Below are 17847 nucleotides of genomic sequence, written 5' to 3' on the forward strand. Positions count from 1 at the left end.
ACAACACATGCTGGGTCATCATCCAAGACTGACATAACACGAAATATATGGTAGAATGCGGGTAAAACCACAGAGCAGGAGACACAATTCTCCCTCCAAGGAGTTCAGTCACAAATTTAATTAAAGCATTATTTTTTAACAAACGTCATCAGCATGGAAGCATGTCCTCTGGAATGGTGGTGGAAGCATGAAGGGGCATACAAATGTTTAGTGTATCTGGCATACCTTGCAATGCCGGCTACAACAGTACCATGCAAATGCCTGTTCTCACTTTCAGGTGACCTTGTAAATAAGAAGCGGGCAGCATTATCTCCTGTAAATGTAAACAAACTTATTTGTCTTAGTGATTGGCTGACCAAGAAGTAGGACTGAGTGGACTTATAGGCTTTAAAGATTTACATTGCTTTGTTTTTGAGTGCAGTTATGGAACAAAAACATCTACATTTGTAAGTTGCACTTTCACGATAAAGAGATTGCACTGCAGTACTTGTATGAGGTGAACCGAAAAATACTGTTTCTTTTGTTTATCTTTTTTACAGAGCAAATATTTGTCATAAAAATAAAAAATAATAAAGTGAGCACTGTACACTTTGTATTCTGTGTTGTAATTAAATCAATATATTTGAAAATGTAGAAAACATCCAAAAATATTTAAAGGAATGGTATTCTATTATCGTTTAGCAGTGCGCTTAATTTTTTTAGTCGTTTGGCAGCCCTACTTACACCCATTCCGCTCACACAGAGCAAGTGACATCAAGAGAGAAAGCCGCCCTCACCCGTGACTGGGCAGGCAGGGCCCGGCTGAGTGGCCAGCATGCACAGCACGGGGCTCACTCCCTTTCCAGGTGTCCTGTCACAAACGTGGGGGTGGCCTTCCCAAAAGAGGTGCTCAGGGTCCCAGCTCTCACTCTCTATTACTCCTCCAAGAATCGTGTGTAAAGGGAGCTCGCTGCACGAGGTAGCCGCAGCTGGCACCATTACGCTGCACACCTGCGGGATCCTAGCACACCTGGGGCTGGGGGAAGGGCTACGTTCACTCTGGGATTGCGAGTGCCTGCAAGACGTGCCAGCGAGCCGGGGGCAAGGCAGCACATTGCCATCACGGGGCACTGGGCTCACTATACAGATCTCTGACTTCTTTGACTAGGCCAGACTAGACCTTTTTCCTCACTCTTCCTGGATTGCATTGCTGGGTACGGGGAGCAGGCGTAACCGCACACGGGCTGAGAGCTGCAGGGACGGCGGAGTCTAGCGCCTCTGAAATCCGTTTTCGTTCCAATTCTGACAGCAGTCTGGGGGAAACAGCCGCCTCATCTCCCTGCTATGTGGCTGCACGCTGCCCTCTTTCTCAACCACAGCCTCCCTGCACACAGGCAGACACCTGCACACATGCACAAGCTCTGTCTGCTTCTCAGGGTGATGTACTATTCTCACCACGGCCCTGACTCTGCAGATCTAAGCCAGCCGAGAACCGTGGCATCCGAACAGTAAACGACCCCCATGTAGCAGCTGTATGGGGGTGGATTGCAGGGAAGCACACAAGGAAATGACGCCGTTTGCCAGGAGCAAAGTGTAATTCCTGCTCTTTCTCCTGGCTCCCAAGTGACAGGGGAGAATGTGCTACCAGGGGAAGGCAAATGACGGGGCGCACCTTCTGCTCCAGAGCAGCACAAGGTGTTTCACCTCCATCCCCAGGGACAGGCCACTCTCCCAGGCTGGCACCTCAGATCCCTGCTCCCCATTGAATTCCTCCCTCCCACACCTTAGCTCTCTAATATCCTGGAACCGACACGGCTAGCACAACACTGCGTCCTCTCACTGAAAGCCCAGATTTGGGCCCTGCCCTTAGACAGATGAAGGGAATCAGGAATGTCATGGACCAGGCTGGTTTCAACGGAAGTTTTTCATCTCACTGCCTGGCTGGGACTCCATGCCCTCTGAGCACCCAGCACACCCACAGGAACAAAGATCACTGGGCCTGGCGAGTATCACGGGAAACAGCCAAACTTAGCTGAGTTGTGGGGAGTTTGCCAAGAGCCGGGGAAAGCAAATGCAACTCCTTGTCCCCTCTGCCCCCCGCACTCCCCCAGTGTTAGTGTGAAAGGGAAGCCTACAGCAAGGACAGCCCCAGTATGTTCAGTGCTATCTCCAGAACAACAGGAATAATTGTAGGGAGCTGGTCATTGCTGCCTATCGTTTCTGTTACAAAAAGTTCTTGAGAGCTCGTTCTGAGAAGCTCCAACACTCCCATTGTTTGCAGGAGGCCTCTGAAATTCCTCCGGGAGAAAGCCTGTTATTCCTGGGGGCAGGACAGTGCCTTTTCTTTGTCCCTGTCCATTCAGCTTTGGCTGGAAGACACCATTTCCCTGCCGTGGATTGCGTTTCTCAGGAAATGAACGTTCTCATCAGCTGGGTCCTGCCACCACAGCAGCAGGCCGAGCGCTGGGAAGTGCTGGAGTAAGAGCCGGAGTCTGGACCTGGGTCTGCGCCCACTGACCACAGCTTCTGGGCCCTAGGAGCCCATCCTCGTCTCCTGGGACTCCTCATAGATCAGGAGATGGGGGGGCGGGCAAAGGAGACAGAAAGCTGGAGCTGCCTCCTTCACGCAGCACATGGTGTGTCAACAGCCCGTCCCCACTCTCCTCCCCCACAGATAACAACCTTCTCCTGCTGCTGGCGTACGTAAGTAGTCCTGTCGCTCAAGTGGCGCCAGTCATTGCTGAAGGCGCAGAGTTTGAGCCCCACTGCTGCTGACGCATGACATGGGGACGACGTGTGACCGTCCACAACAGAATTTATGTTTATCTTAATTCTTTTTCAGAATCCCCAGGACAATGCACAGGAGCCCCCTACATTAAAAGAAGGGTTTGGTTGCAGAGTCAGGCCGTCAAGTTAGGAAAGGTCAGGTTTGGTTGCTTGGGCACCCTTGACTCTGCCCCATGGTGCGTTACAACACCGTCCTTGACGACAGGACGCCATATGATACTCCACAGACCCTGCCTCGCTCAGTGCGGGGGATGTACGCCCCAGGGCCCCGTTAAGGTTGCAAGGGCAGCTGTAATTCCGGCATTTCCTGACTTGTGGGTGCTTGATTCTGCAACCTTCAAAATGTTCCTTTAGCGTCCCAGAGAGAGAAACGGGAGACAGGGCCCGGCCCTTTCCAGGGGGCAGCGCCAGGCACGACCCTCACCACCGGGCAGAGAAGAAGGCAGATGCCGGGCCAACCACAGAACCCAGGAGTCCTGGGCCCTGCGCCCACTCCCTGGCCCCTGCCGCCTCCCGGCAGCCTGGCTGAGCTGCCGGGGCCTCTCCCTGCGTGCAGGGGCTGACCACGGTGACGGCACCTGCGGCCCGCTCCCGAGCCCCCTGCCTCCCGCGCCCCTTGCTGCGCTCGCCACCAGCCGTGCCCGCCCGGCGGAGCGCGGCCCCTTTAAGAGCCCCCGCGGCGCCCCCTGGCGGGCCGGGCCGGCGGAGCTCGGCTGGCTCCCGGCGGGCACGGCTCGGCTCGGCTCGGCTCGGGGTGCGGCATGTACCGGGGCAGCGGCGCGCGGGCGGCGGAGCCCGGCTCCTCGGCGCCCTTCGGCCGGCTCAGCACCGCGCAGCTCCGCGGCCTGCTGCAGGACGAGCCGGGGCTGGAGCGCATCGTGCGGCTCAGCAGGAAGGTAGCGGCGGGGCCGGGGCTGGGTCTACGGCTACCCCCCCCCCCCCGTCCTCTTCTCCCCGGCCCCCCTTTGTTCCTCCCCCCAGCCCCTCCTCGCCGGGCCCCCCCCCCCCGCTGCGCCCCCCGGGCTCCCCGCGCCTTTCCCCAGCGCCCCCGCCCGGCCCGGCTGCCCGTGGGACGGTGGGGGGCTGGAGGGGGGCAGGCGGGCGCCGCGCTGGGAGGGGGTCCGGGGGCCAGGCTGGGCTCCCATCGCCCTGCCCGCCGGGGGGGGACGTGGTGACACCACTCATCACCCCCCCCCGCCCCCCGCCGCCTCCTGGGCTGGCTGCCCCTGGCCGGGTCGGGGTGCGCCTCCCAAGGCATCGCTGGGGGTTGGGGGGTGCACAGCTGTGGGCCCCCCCCAGCTCAATGGGACCTGACACTCCACCGCCCGCCCCCTCCACCAGCTGCTGGCCTGCCGGGGGGCGGCTGGGGCTGGAGACCCCATCCTGTCAGCTCCCCTCCCGCCGCTCCCCGGGCGTGGGGTGGGGGAGTCCCGGCGGCTGGGGCGGACTTTTTGTTTTGCTCCCTCTTGGCACCGTGTGGGTGACTTATCCCACCGCTCACCTCCTCTGCCCCCGTGCCCGGTCTTGGGCCATAGCAGGCACCAGGCTTTCCTCCCCAGCCTCCTCTGAGAGCCAGTCCCTCTGCCACCGCTTCACACAGCCGCCACAGAGAGTGCCCTGCCCGGGGAGCTGCCGGGGAGGCAGGGAGGCGGACCGCCTGCAGTGTGTCCTTCCATGGAGAGGACTGTCCTGCTGGACACAGGATCTGGCATTCCCAGGAGCTGGGATCAGGAGGCAGCAGAGGGGAACACTGGCTTTGGGAGGGTAAAGCCCTTTTCTTCCTTCCCATGTTGATGTCCCCGCCCCAGTGACCCGAACCTACTGCCGCTGATATCTGCCTGGCCTAGCTGGCGGTGCTGGGGGAGACCGAGCTTGGTGCTGTATTGGGCCTTAAGTCTCTTCCCAGCATGGCTACTCTTCCGCCCAGACGGCGTTCTCAACACACAATCTACAGTTTCAATGCAGAAACCACTATTAATGTTGCAAACGGGAACATGGTTAGGCCAAGAAATGCAGAAGTCCTGGGTCTCAAGGCGTTGGCACGTCACCCACGTTACACACAGGGAGTATTTCTGGTTTCTAGGTAGGCTGTTGTTAAACGTTTACTTCAAGCTGCACAGGATGTGCTGTGGGGGCTCTGAGATCCCTGACGCTTTCATTTCCTGATTGTGCTGTGTTTTAAGTTTCAACATCAGTTACGTTGCTTTTTTTTTAAATTGAATTCATAATCAATGATCAAGTCAGTATCGCAGGAATTCTTGAATACATTTTATCTTCAGAGATAAGTCCTCAGACATACTGAGGGATAGCAAAGGAAAAAGCATTTGAAATGCATTTTTTAAAAATCTCACGAGTCTCAAAAAAGCCGTTGAATTTGCTCAAATTGATAGGAGACTAATTGTTGAATAGAGATGAAATTAGTCAGCTGTCTCAAAAGGATCAAATCATAAAAAATGAACAGAGCTTAATTTTGGCACCCCAAAAGTTTTTCCCATCATCAAACTCAGAAAACATGTCCTGCTTTTGAGCTTTGATTAATCCCAGGTTAGCAGGTAAGAGAAAGGAGAGCAAGAAATCAAACGCAGACTTAAGCAAAACCAGTTGTTTACATCTTGCATGGGTGGTTTTAGATATATTTGGAAACATATTTGCTCGTTATCCTGCATAATATTTCCATCTTTTTCTTGACTATGACCATGCTCTTTCTCATAAAAATGTGTAAAGGTTACAGTAAATAAGACCCAGAGTAGATTTGTCTAAAGATTTCAGTGCAGAACCTTTATTGGATAACCTGAAGATCTTAGATAGCCAGAGGGGAAGATTACAGTCTAGCAAAGAATTTAATAATAGCGATAGTTAAAAGCTCCCCACCCAGATATCAAAGCTAAATCCTATATGCTTGCTGCAATCTTCTAGATTTGTTATAGTCTCACGTAGTGAGGAATTATCTTTAAGTACGACTCCGGTTAGCGTCTTGATACTTCCTGTCCTTCCGTACCAGCAAGGTCCTCCTTTGTCATTTTGAACTGATTTTCGGTCTGGGAGACTTTATTTGACTTCTGCACCTAAAGATTTGCTAATTACCCTTTAGGAGCACGTGGAGCTGTGAGAAATGGTCTGAAGTCTGTACTAGATACAGTCACTTGTTCCAAAGAGATGGGCTTTTTATTAGTCACCAGGGCTGCTCAGTAGTGCAGAAAAGCTAATGGAGAATGTGGTGAAGATTGGGGCTGGGTAATTGGGCAGGAAGAGAAGCCACGGCCCAAAAGCTTCCCCTACCATCTCCAGCTAGACCAGCAACATATCTGAGGTGGTCAGCATGAGAAACGAGCCTAGGTGTGAAGGGAGAAAAGGGATCTGTCCCCCCAAAGCCAGTGTTCCCCTCCAGAGACCTGCTCACCTTTTTATTTATTTTTGGTAAATATGTAGATCATAGATTCCAAGGCCAGAAGGGACCGTTATGACCAGCTAGTTTGACTTCTTGTGTAAGACAGGCCAGGGAACTTCCCCCCAAAAAATTCCCGGTGCATATCTTTTAGAAAAACATCCCATCTTGATTTAACGATTGCCAGTGTTGGAGAACCTGCCACGACCCTTGGTAAATTGTTCCAGTGGTTAATTAACCTCCTTCCCAAACCCAGTTCCTCCCTGCCCTATGGTCCCGTGGGGGCATCGGTTAAAACACCTCTAAGGAAGTGCTGTGCATATCTTTCTGTCCGGGCTTTGTTGGCTTTGTGAGAATAGTAACCAGCGTTAAATTGGTCTGGAGTCTAGTGCCTTGAGGAATTACTGCCAAAGAATTTGCACCAGCAACTCCTTGTGCCCATCACGTAGCTCCTAGAACAGACAGGAAAAGCGATTCCTCACCCAATATCCTCCCACCTGGGCCAGCTGAGTAACAATTCCCAAGCAACCCCCAGCAGCTGCAGGGGACATGGCATGTCCGTTCCGGGGAGGGTTATTGTCAGTTGCCAAGCATCTCCATTTAATGGCCTTGCAGGTGATATTAATGCAATGTTACGTTTGCAAGATCAGATGTTTCAAAGCCAGAACGTTCCCAAAGTTCAGGTTGTTTAGGAAATGTTAACTTGGCCCCATTAAATCACGGCTTGAAAGAATCCCAAGCCCTTGCATGTGGCTAGTGCAATGTCTCCCCAGTGAGTGTGGAGGCCTGCACCATCTCTTTGTGCAGAGCTTAAGCTTTCGGTAACTAACGAGTGATGTTCCTTGGCCGCATGGTTGTGAAGAAAACCTTCTAAGGGCAGCCAGTGCTGGGCTGTGTGACTGAGCCTGCAGTCAGCGCTAGTGCCTCTGCTGCTACTCTGAGCTTTGCCAAGCCCTTGCAAACTAGTCGGTTATGCAGGGGTTGTTCAGAGCCCTTTGGGCATCAGTGACCCTAACCGGAACCGTATCAGTTTCACTTTGCTGCTGCTGCTGCTTGGGAAAGCTACAGAGGCAGGTGCTGGAGTTATTCAGAGTAGAGAAATGGAGCTGCCTCTTGACCCCTTGACATGGACCTTCTCTTAATGTCAGGCAGGAGACTCTCAAGAGGCGGGAGGATGAGGCCAGAATCTCCCTTTACCTTCAAGCAGCTGAGGAGGAGGTTGCGGTGCTTTAAACTAATTGGACACAGTTTATCTGAGCCAGAGGAAGGTGTGAAAAATGGAGTCTCTGAATGTGGTGTAGGGATGGCACCTTGCTGCTAATCCCAGCACCAGCTGCTGGGCGACCAGGGAAGCTGGGCTGCTCCCCGGGCGTTTCCCCTTAACCCTGCAGGTGGGATACCCGACCTCCTTCTGACATTCAGACCACTGGCTAGTAGATCTATTTCCCTGGCTAGTAGATGGCTAGTTAACTTTCCAGGCTCTGCCCGGGAATGCTAGTGCCACTAGAATTAATTATGACTGTTTATTAGGCTCTGACGTGCTGGGATATATTCATGGTAGGAATCAGGTCAGATTATTTTTAGTCTTTCTCAGCCTATTTTCCAGCATCTCTTCCCCGGGCCTGTCAGAAAGCAAATCCATCTCGGTGGTTTGCTCGTGGCTGTGGGTGGGAGGGATACATGTGTGTGATGAAAGGAGGCGTCCTCATTAGCCAGCTAGCCCTCAGAGAAGGCGTCTGGCCCATTCAAGAGGTGTTGAATTTTAGTGTCATTTTCCCCAGGCCAGTTGGGGTGATGGGCTCCTCGCTGGATTTTAATGCAGGTCCAGCAGCTGCCGTCTCCCACTGGGAACTCTTCCCCCTGCTGCTCGTGGGGCAGCTGTGGGGTCGGGAGCGGAGTGGTACTGAGGTCTTACCTTCAAAAGCAGGGAGGCCAGGGTGCTGGTGAACATCTTCTGTGCTTGGTTGGACGGGTGAATCAGGGGTTGGGGGGTGTTTTCTGGAGGCCGGGGGTAGGCCCTGCAGGCGGCATTGGCAGTGGAGCTAGGGTTAGCTCTGCCCGGGTGCTGGTTCTGAGGTGTGATGTCCCTGCAGTTTCAGAGCCTGCAGCTGGAGCGGGAAGCCTGCCTGGCTTCGAACTACGCCCTGGCCAAGGAGAACCTGTCCCTGCAGCCGCGGCTGGAGAACGGCAAAGCCACACTGGCCATAAAGTACCAGGAGTTGCGGGAAATGAGGGAGGCGTGTTGGGAAAAGCAGCAGCGAGTGGGTGAGTGGAGCTGCCCTGTGTCTGGGGGGGCTGCTGTCCCCGCGCTCTGGGGTGGGGAGGGGGGGCCGGCTCTGGCCTGTCACTCACTGACCAGGCCCTGCCTTGATGGCCAGGAGGGAGGAGCTCTGGGCCCAGGCCCGCAGGGACTGGAAGGTGGCTGGGCGATGCTGTGGGAGCCCAGTCCTTGGAGTGACCGGAGGGGAGGGGGCGCTGAGGCGGGTTTGTTTCTATGCACCTTCCTGAAGCTGCTCTCCCCGCAAGCAGAGACCTGTCTGGGGAAGGGGAGCCCGCGCAGTGCCCTGAGCCGGCTCCGAGCCGACCTGGATGCAGCCGAGGAGGAGTCGGAGGTGAGTTTGCAGTGCCCGCTGGCCACTGACCCGCCTGACTTTGGTCGCCTTGTCGGTGCTCAGCTTCCTCCCGGGCAGCCCCTCCGAGACCTTTCCCTCCGCAGCGATGGGGGCTGGAGGAGCTGGCCACCGAGCCGCGTGTCACCTGTGTCCTCTCGGGAGACTGTGCAGGCGTCACAGGGGAAATCCTGACCCTGCTGAAGTCAATGTCAAAACCCGCCCTGACTTCAGTCGGGCCAGGATTCCACCCCCAGAGCATCCTCTCCTGCGGCTGCCCCTGCCCATTCCTGGGGTCCCTGCTCTCTGCGTGGCTCCTGCCTGCTCCCCAGCTCAGCGCTGCCATCCGTCTCCGGGATCCCATGGTTCCTCCCGGATCTGCATGTACCTGCCCCCCCCCCAGGTTGATGTCCTGTTCTCCGTGTCCCGCAGGCGCAGGTGGAGAGGTTCCTGGGCCGGGAGCTGCCCCTGGACGCCTTCCTGGAATTCTTTCAGCAGAGCCGGATGATGTCCCACCTCCGCAGGACGCAGGTGGAGAAGCTGGAGGAACTCCTGCAGAAGGAGAAGCAGCCCAGGGGGTTCCCCGCGTGCTGCAAGGGGCAGCGAGCCGCCCCGCTGAGCCCAGCCCGAGCCCAAGTTGCCCTGGTGCAGGACACAGCCTCTCCCAAGCTGTTCCAGCTCCGCTACGGCTACACGCCTGCCCTGCTGGTCCCCTCGGACGCCATTCTCCCTTTCCCTGTGCCCGTCACCCCTCCCAGCCGAAACCTGCCTCCCCTGGGGTCCCACGCAAGCCAGCCGCCAGCGTCTCGCTCCAACGCCCCCTGCCTGGGCTCCCCTCTGCGGCTGATCGGACACATCCCCCTGCTCAGCCCGCGGCCTTTCCGCGTGCAGCACGCACACCTGTGTCACCAACAGAAGCCGGAGCCGCCCCACCGATAGCTTTGGGGTGCGATGGGATGTCCTGACACTCAACGCACCCGCCAGCCAGCGCATGCCAGCTCCCTGTGCTAGAGAACGGGTGTGACCCACGCACAGCCCCGCCCGCTGGGCGACTCCAAGGCGTCGGTCGCTCCCACCCCAGAGTCTCAGGAAGCCTCCGGGGGGTGCTGCTGTCTGCAGGGAGGTGACACGATGAACTGCCCCAGGATGCAGCTAGCCGGGGGCTGTGCGGCTGCTGTGCGGCGCGCTGGGCCCCAGAAGCGGGCGCGTCGGGTCATCATAGTGGGGGCTTTCCCAAGACGTCAGCTGCTGAGTTCTGGCAGGTGCATGGGGGTGTCTGATTCTGCAGCCAGAGGGAGAGAAGCAGGCAGGGGGGTTCAGGCTGGGGCGGGGCAGGGGGGCTGTCTGCTGGCTGTGTCGGTCAGTGGGCGCACAGCAGGCCCTGTGTGGGCGGGAGGGAGGGTCCTTGCCGCGGGGAGGGGGCGGAGTGGCTGGCAGATTATGGGGACGGGGGGTCCCCAGCCACCCTGCGGGGGGTGGAGGTGAAAGCAGAGGAGGGGAAGATATGGGGGCGGGGAGGAGGGCACAACAGATCCATGGGGCACAGAGGGGAATGCAGAGCGGGGGCGGGGAGGGCTATGAGGTTAGTGAGCAGGGCCACGTGGGGTGCAGGGGACTCCCCTCTCCGCTCTGCCAGCCCGTGGGCCGCAGACAGTCTCGGGGCGTGCGCGGGAGGTGTGCTAGGCAGGGTGGGGGCCAGGAGGACCAGGGTGCCCTGACGCTGTGCGCTCCAGTGCTGGGGCCTCCCCGGAGGGTACGCGGCGCTTTGCTGGGCTGCCCTGCCCTGGGGGGCATGGGCACAAAGGTCATTTTCCAAATAAAGGCGCTTTCCAGTCTCTTCTGTTTGCCTGGGGCTTGTGCTGGGGGCGGGGGGGGGATTTGCTCCCCCCGAAGGTCACCACATGCCCTTCGCAGCAGGAGGGACCCTGGCACCCAGCACTGAGCCTCGAGGGGAGGGCGGGGAGCAGGGTACGCGGGGGGGGGGGGGTGGAGTGCTGCCCTGTGCTGCAGGGAATAGGGGGCAGGTGGGGGCTGCAGGGTGTGGTGGGGAAGGGGGGCTCTGTGCTGGGGTTTGGAAGGAGCCATTTAAGCCTGGCTGGTGCTGGGCGGTGCTTGAGGAAATGGAGGGGGAGGCGGTGCCGTGGGGGCGGCTGCCGGCTTGCTCCATTGGGTGCGCTGGGCTGTGGAGGGGGCGAGTGGCCGGGGTGCGTGACTTTATCACAGGGCAAGCCTGAAACTCTCCGTTGTCCCTGCCTCTCCGCCCCCAGCCCTCTCTTCTGCGGCGCCCGCCCTGGGTGGGGGGCACCTCTCCCGTGGCTGCCACGAACCCTGCTGTGATCTCCAGACTGTGCTGCACCGCGCCCGGGCGCTGACTCCCTGCCCAGCACAGCCTGTCCGCAGGCCGACCAGCCTGCCCTCCGGGGAAGGCTAAACCGCCCCAGAACAATGGGCAGAGAGGTCGGTTTGTGGCCCTGTCTGTCCGAGGGATCTCAGGTTTCCCCTAACTGAGGTGCCTGCAGGCCCTTCTCTGCCTCTCTTGCCCTTCACTCCGTGAGTAATTATGGTAACCAGAGCCAGTCCTCACGGCCTTCCCACCCCTGTGAGCCTCAGCTCCGGGGGGGTGGGGGTCCCAGCCAGGAGCCTCCCAGCCCTGGTGCTTGTTGGGCGAGCTCCTAACCCTCTGTGGCCACTGACACCCCCCTAGTGGCTCTCCCCAAGCGAGGCTTTTTAGCCCCCGTGTCCTGGCCAGTCTGCACATGAGGATGTTACACCCCACGTACGCTTCCCCTGCCGTGGGGGAAGGCATTGTTACAGCTCACTGCCCTGGCTGAGCCCTCCCCGCCCCCCAGGAGGCGTTCACCAGTCAGCTGTAATTGGACCCCACTTTTGGATCCCTCGTGTTTTCAAGCCAACCGGATCTGAGCTGTGCCCAGGCACCGGCTCTAGTCCTGGCCTCTCAGGGACGTTGCCAGCGTGCAGACTCTGTCTCTGGCATCTCTCCTGGGGAGAGTCCAACTGCCCTCAGCTCTGAGAACCTCTCAGGCCTACACATGCTCTCCCCAGACTCCATCCCTCGGGGCTGCTCTGGGTTATAGTTTATCTCTTCAGGGACCGTGTGGCAGGCAAAGCAAGGAACACAGGATTTGTGAAGGAACTTCTTAGACACACATGCATGCACTTTACTCCTAGACAGCCCCACAACTACAGAAAAATAACAAACACCCGCATGCAATTGCCCCCCTCCGCTGTCCTCAGCACTTCTTGGAATCTTTTGGGTTCTGGTCAGTGTCCTTTGGGGGAGCTCTGGGGGGGAACTCCAGCGAGCAAGGATAGACGGGAGAAATGAGCATGAGTCTCTGCCATGAATCACTAGGACCGGAGAGTGGTGAGAATGAATAATCCCTTTAGCAGCTCTTGAGGCACTGGAAGATTTTTATCTAAGAAAACAAAGGGAACCAAACTTGACCCAAGGATCCCAACCCGAGGAGAAGGTGCCCTAGCTCTGGTTTTTCTGACGCTGAGAGTAAAAGGAAGACTTGGAGTCAGTGACCATGAGCTATTTGTATGTATTTCTGTGAAGGAGGATTGTGCGTTTCAGTTGTGGGGAGTTACCTGTCTGACCCCAGCTCCTAGTGAACGCTCTGACTGTGCAACGAAGGAAGGATTGGGACCCTAATGAATAAGGAACAAAGGCAAAAAGGCTGGGAATCGTAAAGTGCGACAGACCATGACTCCTGGGAAATGGAAGAATGCAAGAAGCAGGAGGTGACCGGGAGGATGTGGGTAGCACAAGAATTAAACTAGCTTCCAGCCCGTGCAATCTGGGAGGCTGGGGAATCGTGAACTCTGTTACTGGGGACGTGGAAGTTAGAATGGAAGAGGCACAAGTGAGTGGGACAGTGGCCCATTCTTCGGCTGAGTTAGCACCTATTCTCAATTGCTCATTTTTACAGGCCTAAGAGGTGCTGAGCGCCTGTATTTGCCATTGAGGCTCTGGCTATCTGGACGGGGCCCTGGGCGGCCGCAGCAGAGCTGTAAGCATTTGCTCCGAGGTGGAACGGAGGCAGAGAGCGTTAAGTGTAGCAGAATGTAAAAGCTGATCCCTCGGCAGGGAACTCAGAGTAAGGAGCAGGAGAGGAGGGGGCTGGCATCTTCCCTCTGCGGCATCAGTGTGGCTGTGGGCTTTTACTCTAGGCTGAGATTCGCAGCACATGGATCGGTGAGCGGGCCGGCTGGTGCAGGCATCCCTCGGGTACCCCAACAGTCATTCACGTTAGACAGGCGCCGACTGGGCCGCTGGGGGAGGCAGCGCTGGAGCTGCTGTGCCTGGGGAGGAACGGCTGACACGGCTTTAGCACAAACCACCCACCCCCTACGGAGCGTCGTAAGGACGTAAACAGCGCATCAAGCAGCAAGAGCAGAAATGCAAACCAGATCCATTGACCTGACGCCTTGAATCCCTGCCCTTTGCCCCATTCCAACCTGTGCCCATCTCTGCCAAGGAAGGGGGAAGAGGTGGGGCTCGCCCCACGCCCTGAAGGGTGACAGGCAAGCTGGGACAGGCCTGAGATGGCAGTGCATGGAGAAGAAGGCCCTGCCAGCCGCCCTTCTCTGTTATACCAACAGGGCTCCAGCTCCGGTACGTCAGCTGATGGCAGCTGTGCAGTGTGGCTTAGGGGGAGAGGGGTATCTTGGACAGGCAGCTACAGGCCCCTTAGGGCGTTGTAGGTCAAAACCAACAGGCAACTAGTGCTGATTGCAGGGTGCAGAGCGCAGGTTAGTGCGCCCCTGGAAAGAGAGACCCCTGGGCAAGCTGTCCTCCGAATTCTGCACCAGAAGGTTGTGGGGAGGTTTAAGGTGTAGCCCTGCAGACTGTCCAGTCTCCAGGTGACCGAGGCACAGGACAGTTGCAAAGTTGCAGAACTGGACACACTACTCCAGCTGAGGCTGCATCAGCGCAGAGTAGAGCAGAACGACTTTTTGTGTCTTCCTTACAACACTCCTGCTGATACACCCAGAATGATGTTTGCTCTTTGTGCAGCAGTGTGACACAGTTGACTCATATTTCGCTTGTGATCCACTATGACCCCCAGGTCCCTTTCCACAGTGGTCCTTCCTAGGCAGTCATTGCCCATTTCGTACATGTACAACTGATCGTTCCTTCCCAAGTGCAGCACTTTGCATTTGTCCTTGTTGAATTTCATCCGCTCTACTTCAGCCCATTTCTCCAGTTTGTCCAGCTCATTTTGAATTTTAATCCTAGCCTCCAAAACACTTGCACCCACCCCCGCAGCTGCCTCTCATCTGCAACCTTTGTAAGTGTGCTCACTTTGCTATTATCGCACTCATGGATGAAGATACTGAGTAGACCCGGACCCAGACCAGATCCCTGTGGGACCCCGCTCCATGTGCCCGTCCAGTTTGCCTGTGAACCACTGATAACTACTCTCTGGGAACGGTTTTCCAACCAGTTCTGCATCCACCTCAGAGTAGCTCCGTCTAGGCTGTATTTCCTTAGTGTGTTTATGAGAAGGTCATGTGTGACCATGTCAAAAGCCTTACTAAAGTCAAGATATAGCACATCTACTGCCTCCCGCTCAGCCTCAAGGTTTGTTACCCTGTCAAAGAAAGCGATCAGGTTGGTCTGACAACATTTGTTCTTGACAATCCATGCTTGTTACGTATCACCTTATTATCTTCTAGGTGCTTGCACATTGATAGCTTGATTATTTGCTGCATTATCCTTCTGGGCGCTGAAGTTAAGCTGACTGGTCTGCAAGGCCAGGGCTACATTGCCACTTATGGCGAAATAATGTGTGTTGCTCAGGGGGTGTGAAAAAAGCACCACCCTGAGTAACGTAAGTTACACCAACAGAAGTGCCACGTGGACAGTGCTGTGTTGGCGGGAAAACGTCTCCTGCCGACATAATTACCGCCGCTTGCTGGGGGTGGTTTGATTCTGTCAGCGGGAGAGCTCCCACCCATCTGCATGGAGCGGCTACAGGAGAGATCTTACAGCGGTGCAGCTGCATTGGTACAGCTGTGCCGCTGTCATCTCACTAGCATAGATCTGGCCTAAGTTCCCGGGCTGTCCTTAGTCCCCCTTTTATAGCTGGACGCGATATTTGCCCTTTTCCAGTCCTTTGGAATCTCTCCCGGCTTCCATGACGTTGCGAAGTTAATCGCTAATGGCTCAGAGATGGCCCCAGTCAGCTCCTTGTGTATCCTAGGATGTGTTTCGCCAGGCCCTGGTGACTTGAAGACGTCTAACTTGTCTAAGTCGTTTTAAACTTGTTCTTTCCCTGTTTTAGCCTCTGATCTTCCCCCATCCCCTGAGCCAGAGAGTTTCTGTCCCTTCCTAACTCTTCTTTGAGTTGCAGCATTTCCCCTTGTAAGTGTATAGGTGCCTTCTCCCTAATCCCTCCTGGAATCCTGCTGTGTTCTTGGCTTCTTGCGGCAGTGAGTCCCTCAGGTTAACTGTACCTTCTATTGCCCTGTGTCCACTCTGACCGGGCCCGCTTTCAGTGTCAATGACCATCCTCTGCCTCTTCTAGGGGAGCCCTCCCAGCCGCTCTCTGCGGGAAGCGCACAGCCGGAGCTCTGTGCAAGAAGCTCAGATCCTTGCAGTGCTGGTGCCAGAGGCAGAATTCGGTGCAGAGGGGATGCACGCGAGGGAGGCAGGCGGGTGTGTTAATGCGGGTGGAGCTTGGAACAGTGTCCAAGGGCTGGGGAGATTCCTGGGAGCCCCACCCGGCCCCACCCAGCCCCACTGCAGAGCCAGGTGGAATGGCTCAGGGAGTCTCAGCGCTCAGGGCTGGAGACAGGCACCAGGGGACAGGGGCGCGTGCACTGCTGGGGTCGGGGAGGTTGGTCTCTGTGGCTGTCTGCTGCCTGGGGTCTTCTCCCGGAGTGGGCATCTGCTTCGCTCGGGTGGGGGGGACTAAAGGGTTAAGCTGAGCTTGTGGGGGGAGGAGAAAGGTTTGGGTTGCTCTGGAGGGGAAAGCCGAGCCTGGTGGGGCGTGCTCCTGCATTCATTTCAGTGGCGCGCCATCCATCCTCCAGCTGTCACGCTGCGCCCTGGGGGCCAGGCTCAGCAGCTGCTGCCAGCTGGGCCGCAGCCAAGACCACCGGGGAGGGGCGGCTGGGAGCATGGCGAGAACCCTCCCACGGGGGGATCTGAGTCGTCTTTCCGCCCCCTCGGCCTGTGACTCTGGGGCAGCTCCTTGGTGTGTGGCCAGGGCCCCGCGGGTGACGGCTGGGCAGCCGTGGGTGGGGTGCACTAGGGTGCTGGGGGCTCGGAGCTGCCCAGGCAGTCAGGCAGCGTCTGCTGCTCACTGGGCGGGACGCTGGCATGCTGGGCAGCGGGTTAATAGGGAACGGCATTAACAGGGCCCTCGCTGCGGGGGTCCTGCCTACGCAAGCCGAGCTGGCCCTGCCGCCGGCGCGTGCGTCCAGCTGTGCATGGGGCGCTCATGGGCAGTGACCCGGTTTGGCTGGGTTTGGTGTCTCACAGGGCCCGGAAGGGGGGGTCCAGGGCAGCAGGGGGCCTTCCGTGATGCCACCAGACGGCAGGACGGACGCAGCTGCCCTGGGGGATGGGGTGGGCTGCTGGGAACTGGCACAGCTGGGAACTGCAGGAGTTGGGACGAGCGAGGTTTGAGAGAGGGGCTGGGATGGGGGGGTAGGACTGCCGGATAGACGCCTCCTCGGCTCGGGGGATTAGCTGCCCCAGCTAGAGTGACCCCCCCCCCATAGGCTCCCCAGCCCCTGTGCAGAGCCGTGCTTTCCGAGGCACTGCTGTGCTCCCCGGTTAGTTCCCTGCACCCATGGGGCAGAGCCCCACCCTCCCCCGGGTCTCTTCTGCACGGCTGCCCCTCCCCACCGCGGTCAGAGGCTGAGATGCCGGGGCTGGGGCGGGGGAGACCACGAGCCGCATCTTGAGCGTTTAATGCAGGGGAAACCAACCGTGCTTCTTGGCGCTATTCAGAATAGCGGGCGAGGGTGGGCACCAGGCAGTGACGGCGCCCTGCTCTGGAAGGTCCCTGCATTGACCCTGGCACTGACCCAGACAACACCCCCTGCCCCGCACCCAGAAACCGGGCCCTGGGGCCAGGGCTGGAGTCACAGCTGGGCTCTGAACATGTTTCCTCTTCCCGTTTCTAGCTGCCCATGGTGGCGGTGCCCAGCGCAGAACACGCTGGTCACACGGCAGCTTGTGATGTGCTGACCCGTCACATCCCGGCTCTGGCACATGCTGTGATGCGTTTTTAATCAGCTCAAGTATTTTTTTACCGGGGGTGGGAGCTCGGGTGGGTCTGTGCTGCGGGATCGCTCAGTCCAGACCTTCCTGGTGTCATTAGCCCAGCTGGGCCAGTCTCGCTCAGCGGGCGCGGGCACGGGCACCTCACAATGCTGGGCTTTCCCTGCCACGGTGACCTTCCCTCCTCAGCTCCCGTCTGCTGCCCCCGGCTCAGCACCCCATCGCTGGGGCTCCATCCGTCCCGTTTGGGCTGGGACAGAGCTCGGTTTCAGCCCCCTCCCAGACAGCCCAACTTTTTTGGCAAAAGTCCCGTTTAGAGCAAATGGGACAAATGCCCAGTTTTGCCAAAAAAGTGGGGTGTGCCCCATGGGGGGGGGGGGGGGGGCGAAGGAACGGTCGGGGGGGGGGTCACTGACGCCAGGGCCCAGGCGGCAGGGCTGGCTCAGGCTGTCAGCCCCCGTCCCAGGCGGTAGGGCTTGGTGACGCCGGGCGGCTCTGGTCAGCCCCACACGGTGGTCCGTTTTCAGTATGGGCAATACAGCCATCCTACCAGGGCTGGCTTTGCCCTGGGCCGTGCCCGTTGCCGAGCTGGGACTGTCTGGAGCCCAGCACACGGGCGCGTGCCCTCCAGTGCCCTGCCTGCTTCGCGGGGGGACGGTAACGGGCCCTGGCCCAGCCCAGCCCTGCAGCAGGCTGGCTTCCCCCAGCCCTGCCCCTTCCATCCTCCCCCCACCCAGCCTCAGGAGGGGGCAGAAACCTGCACCCATGCTCCAGCAACAAGGTTGAAGCCTCAGCCTGCCAAGCAGAGAGCCGCTCCGGCCAGCTTG

General features: G+C 58.0%; 1 protein-coding gene across 1 annotated transcript; it reads left to right on the forward strand.

The window, feature by feature from the left end:
* Positions 1-3475: 3475 nt before the first annotated feature.
* Positions 3476-10086, forward strand: VPS37D (VPS37D subunit of ESCRT-I). Its single transcript, XM_067537668.1, has 4 exons — positions 3476-3662; positions 8245-8416; positions 8681-8763; positions 9193-10086. Exons 1-4 carry the CDS (start codon positions 3528-3530, stop codon positions 9697-9699), a joined length of 897 nt encoding a protein of 298 aa, XP_067393769.1. The 5' UTR covers positions 3476-3527; the 3' UTR covers positions 9700-10086.
* Positions 10087-17847: the final 7761 nt, after the last annotated feature.

Source organism: Emydura macquarii, unplaced genomic scaffold (genome assembly GCF_026122565.2).
Source record: "Emydura macquarii macquarii isolate MOO-44397 ecotype Brisbane River unplaced genomic scaffold, CSIRO-AGI_Emac_v2 contig_450, whole genome shotgun sequence".
NCBI classification, from domain to species: domain Eukaryota; kingdom Metazoa; phylum Chordata; order Testudines; family Chelidae; genus Emydura; species Emydura macquarii.

What these genes read in the sequence shown, in the direction of transcription:
- VPS37D (XM_067537668.1), top strand. Translation starts at nt 3,528, where the DNA reads ATGTACCGGGGCAGCGGCGCGCGGGCGGCGGAGCCCGGCTCCTCGGCG. An exon ending in TCGTGCGGCTCAGCAGGAAG is followed by an intron (nt 3,663 to 8,244) that starts GTAGCGGCGGGG and finishes ATGTCCCTGCAG; the next exon opens with TTTCAGAGCCTGCAGCTGGA. An exon ending in GGAAAAGCAGCAGCGAGTGG is followed by an intron (nt 8,417 to 8,680) that starts GTGAGTGGAGCT and finishes CCCCGCAAGCAG; the next exon opens with AGACCTGTCTGGGGAAGGGG.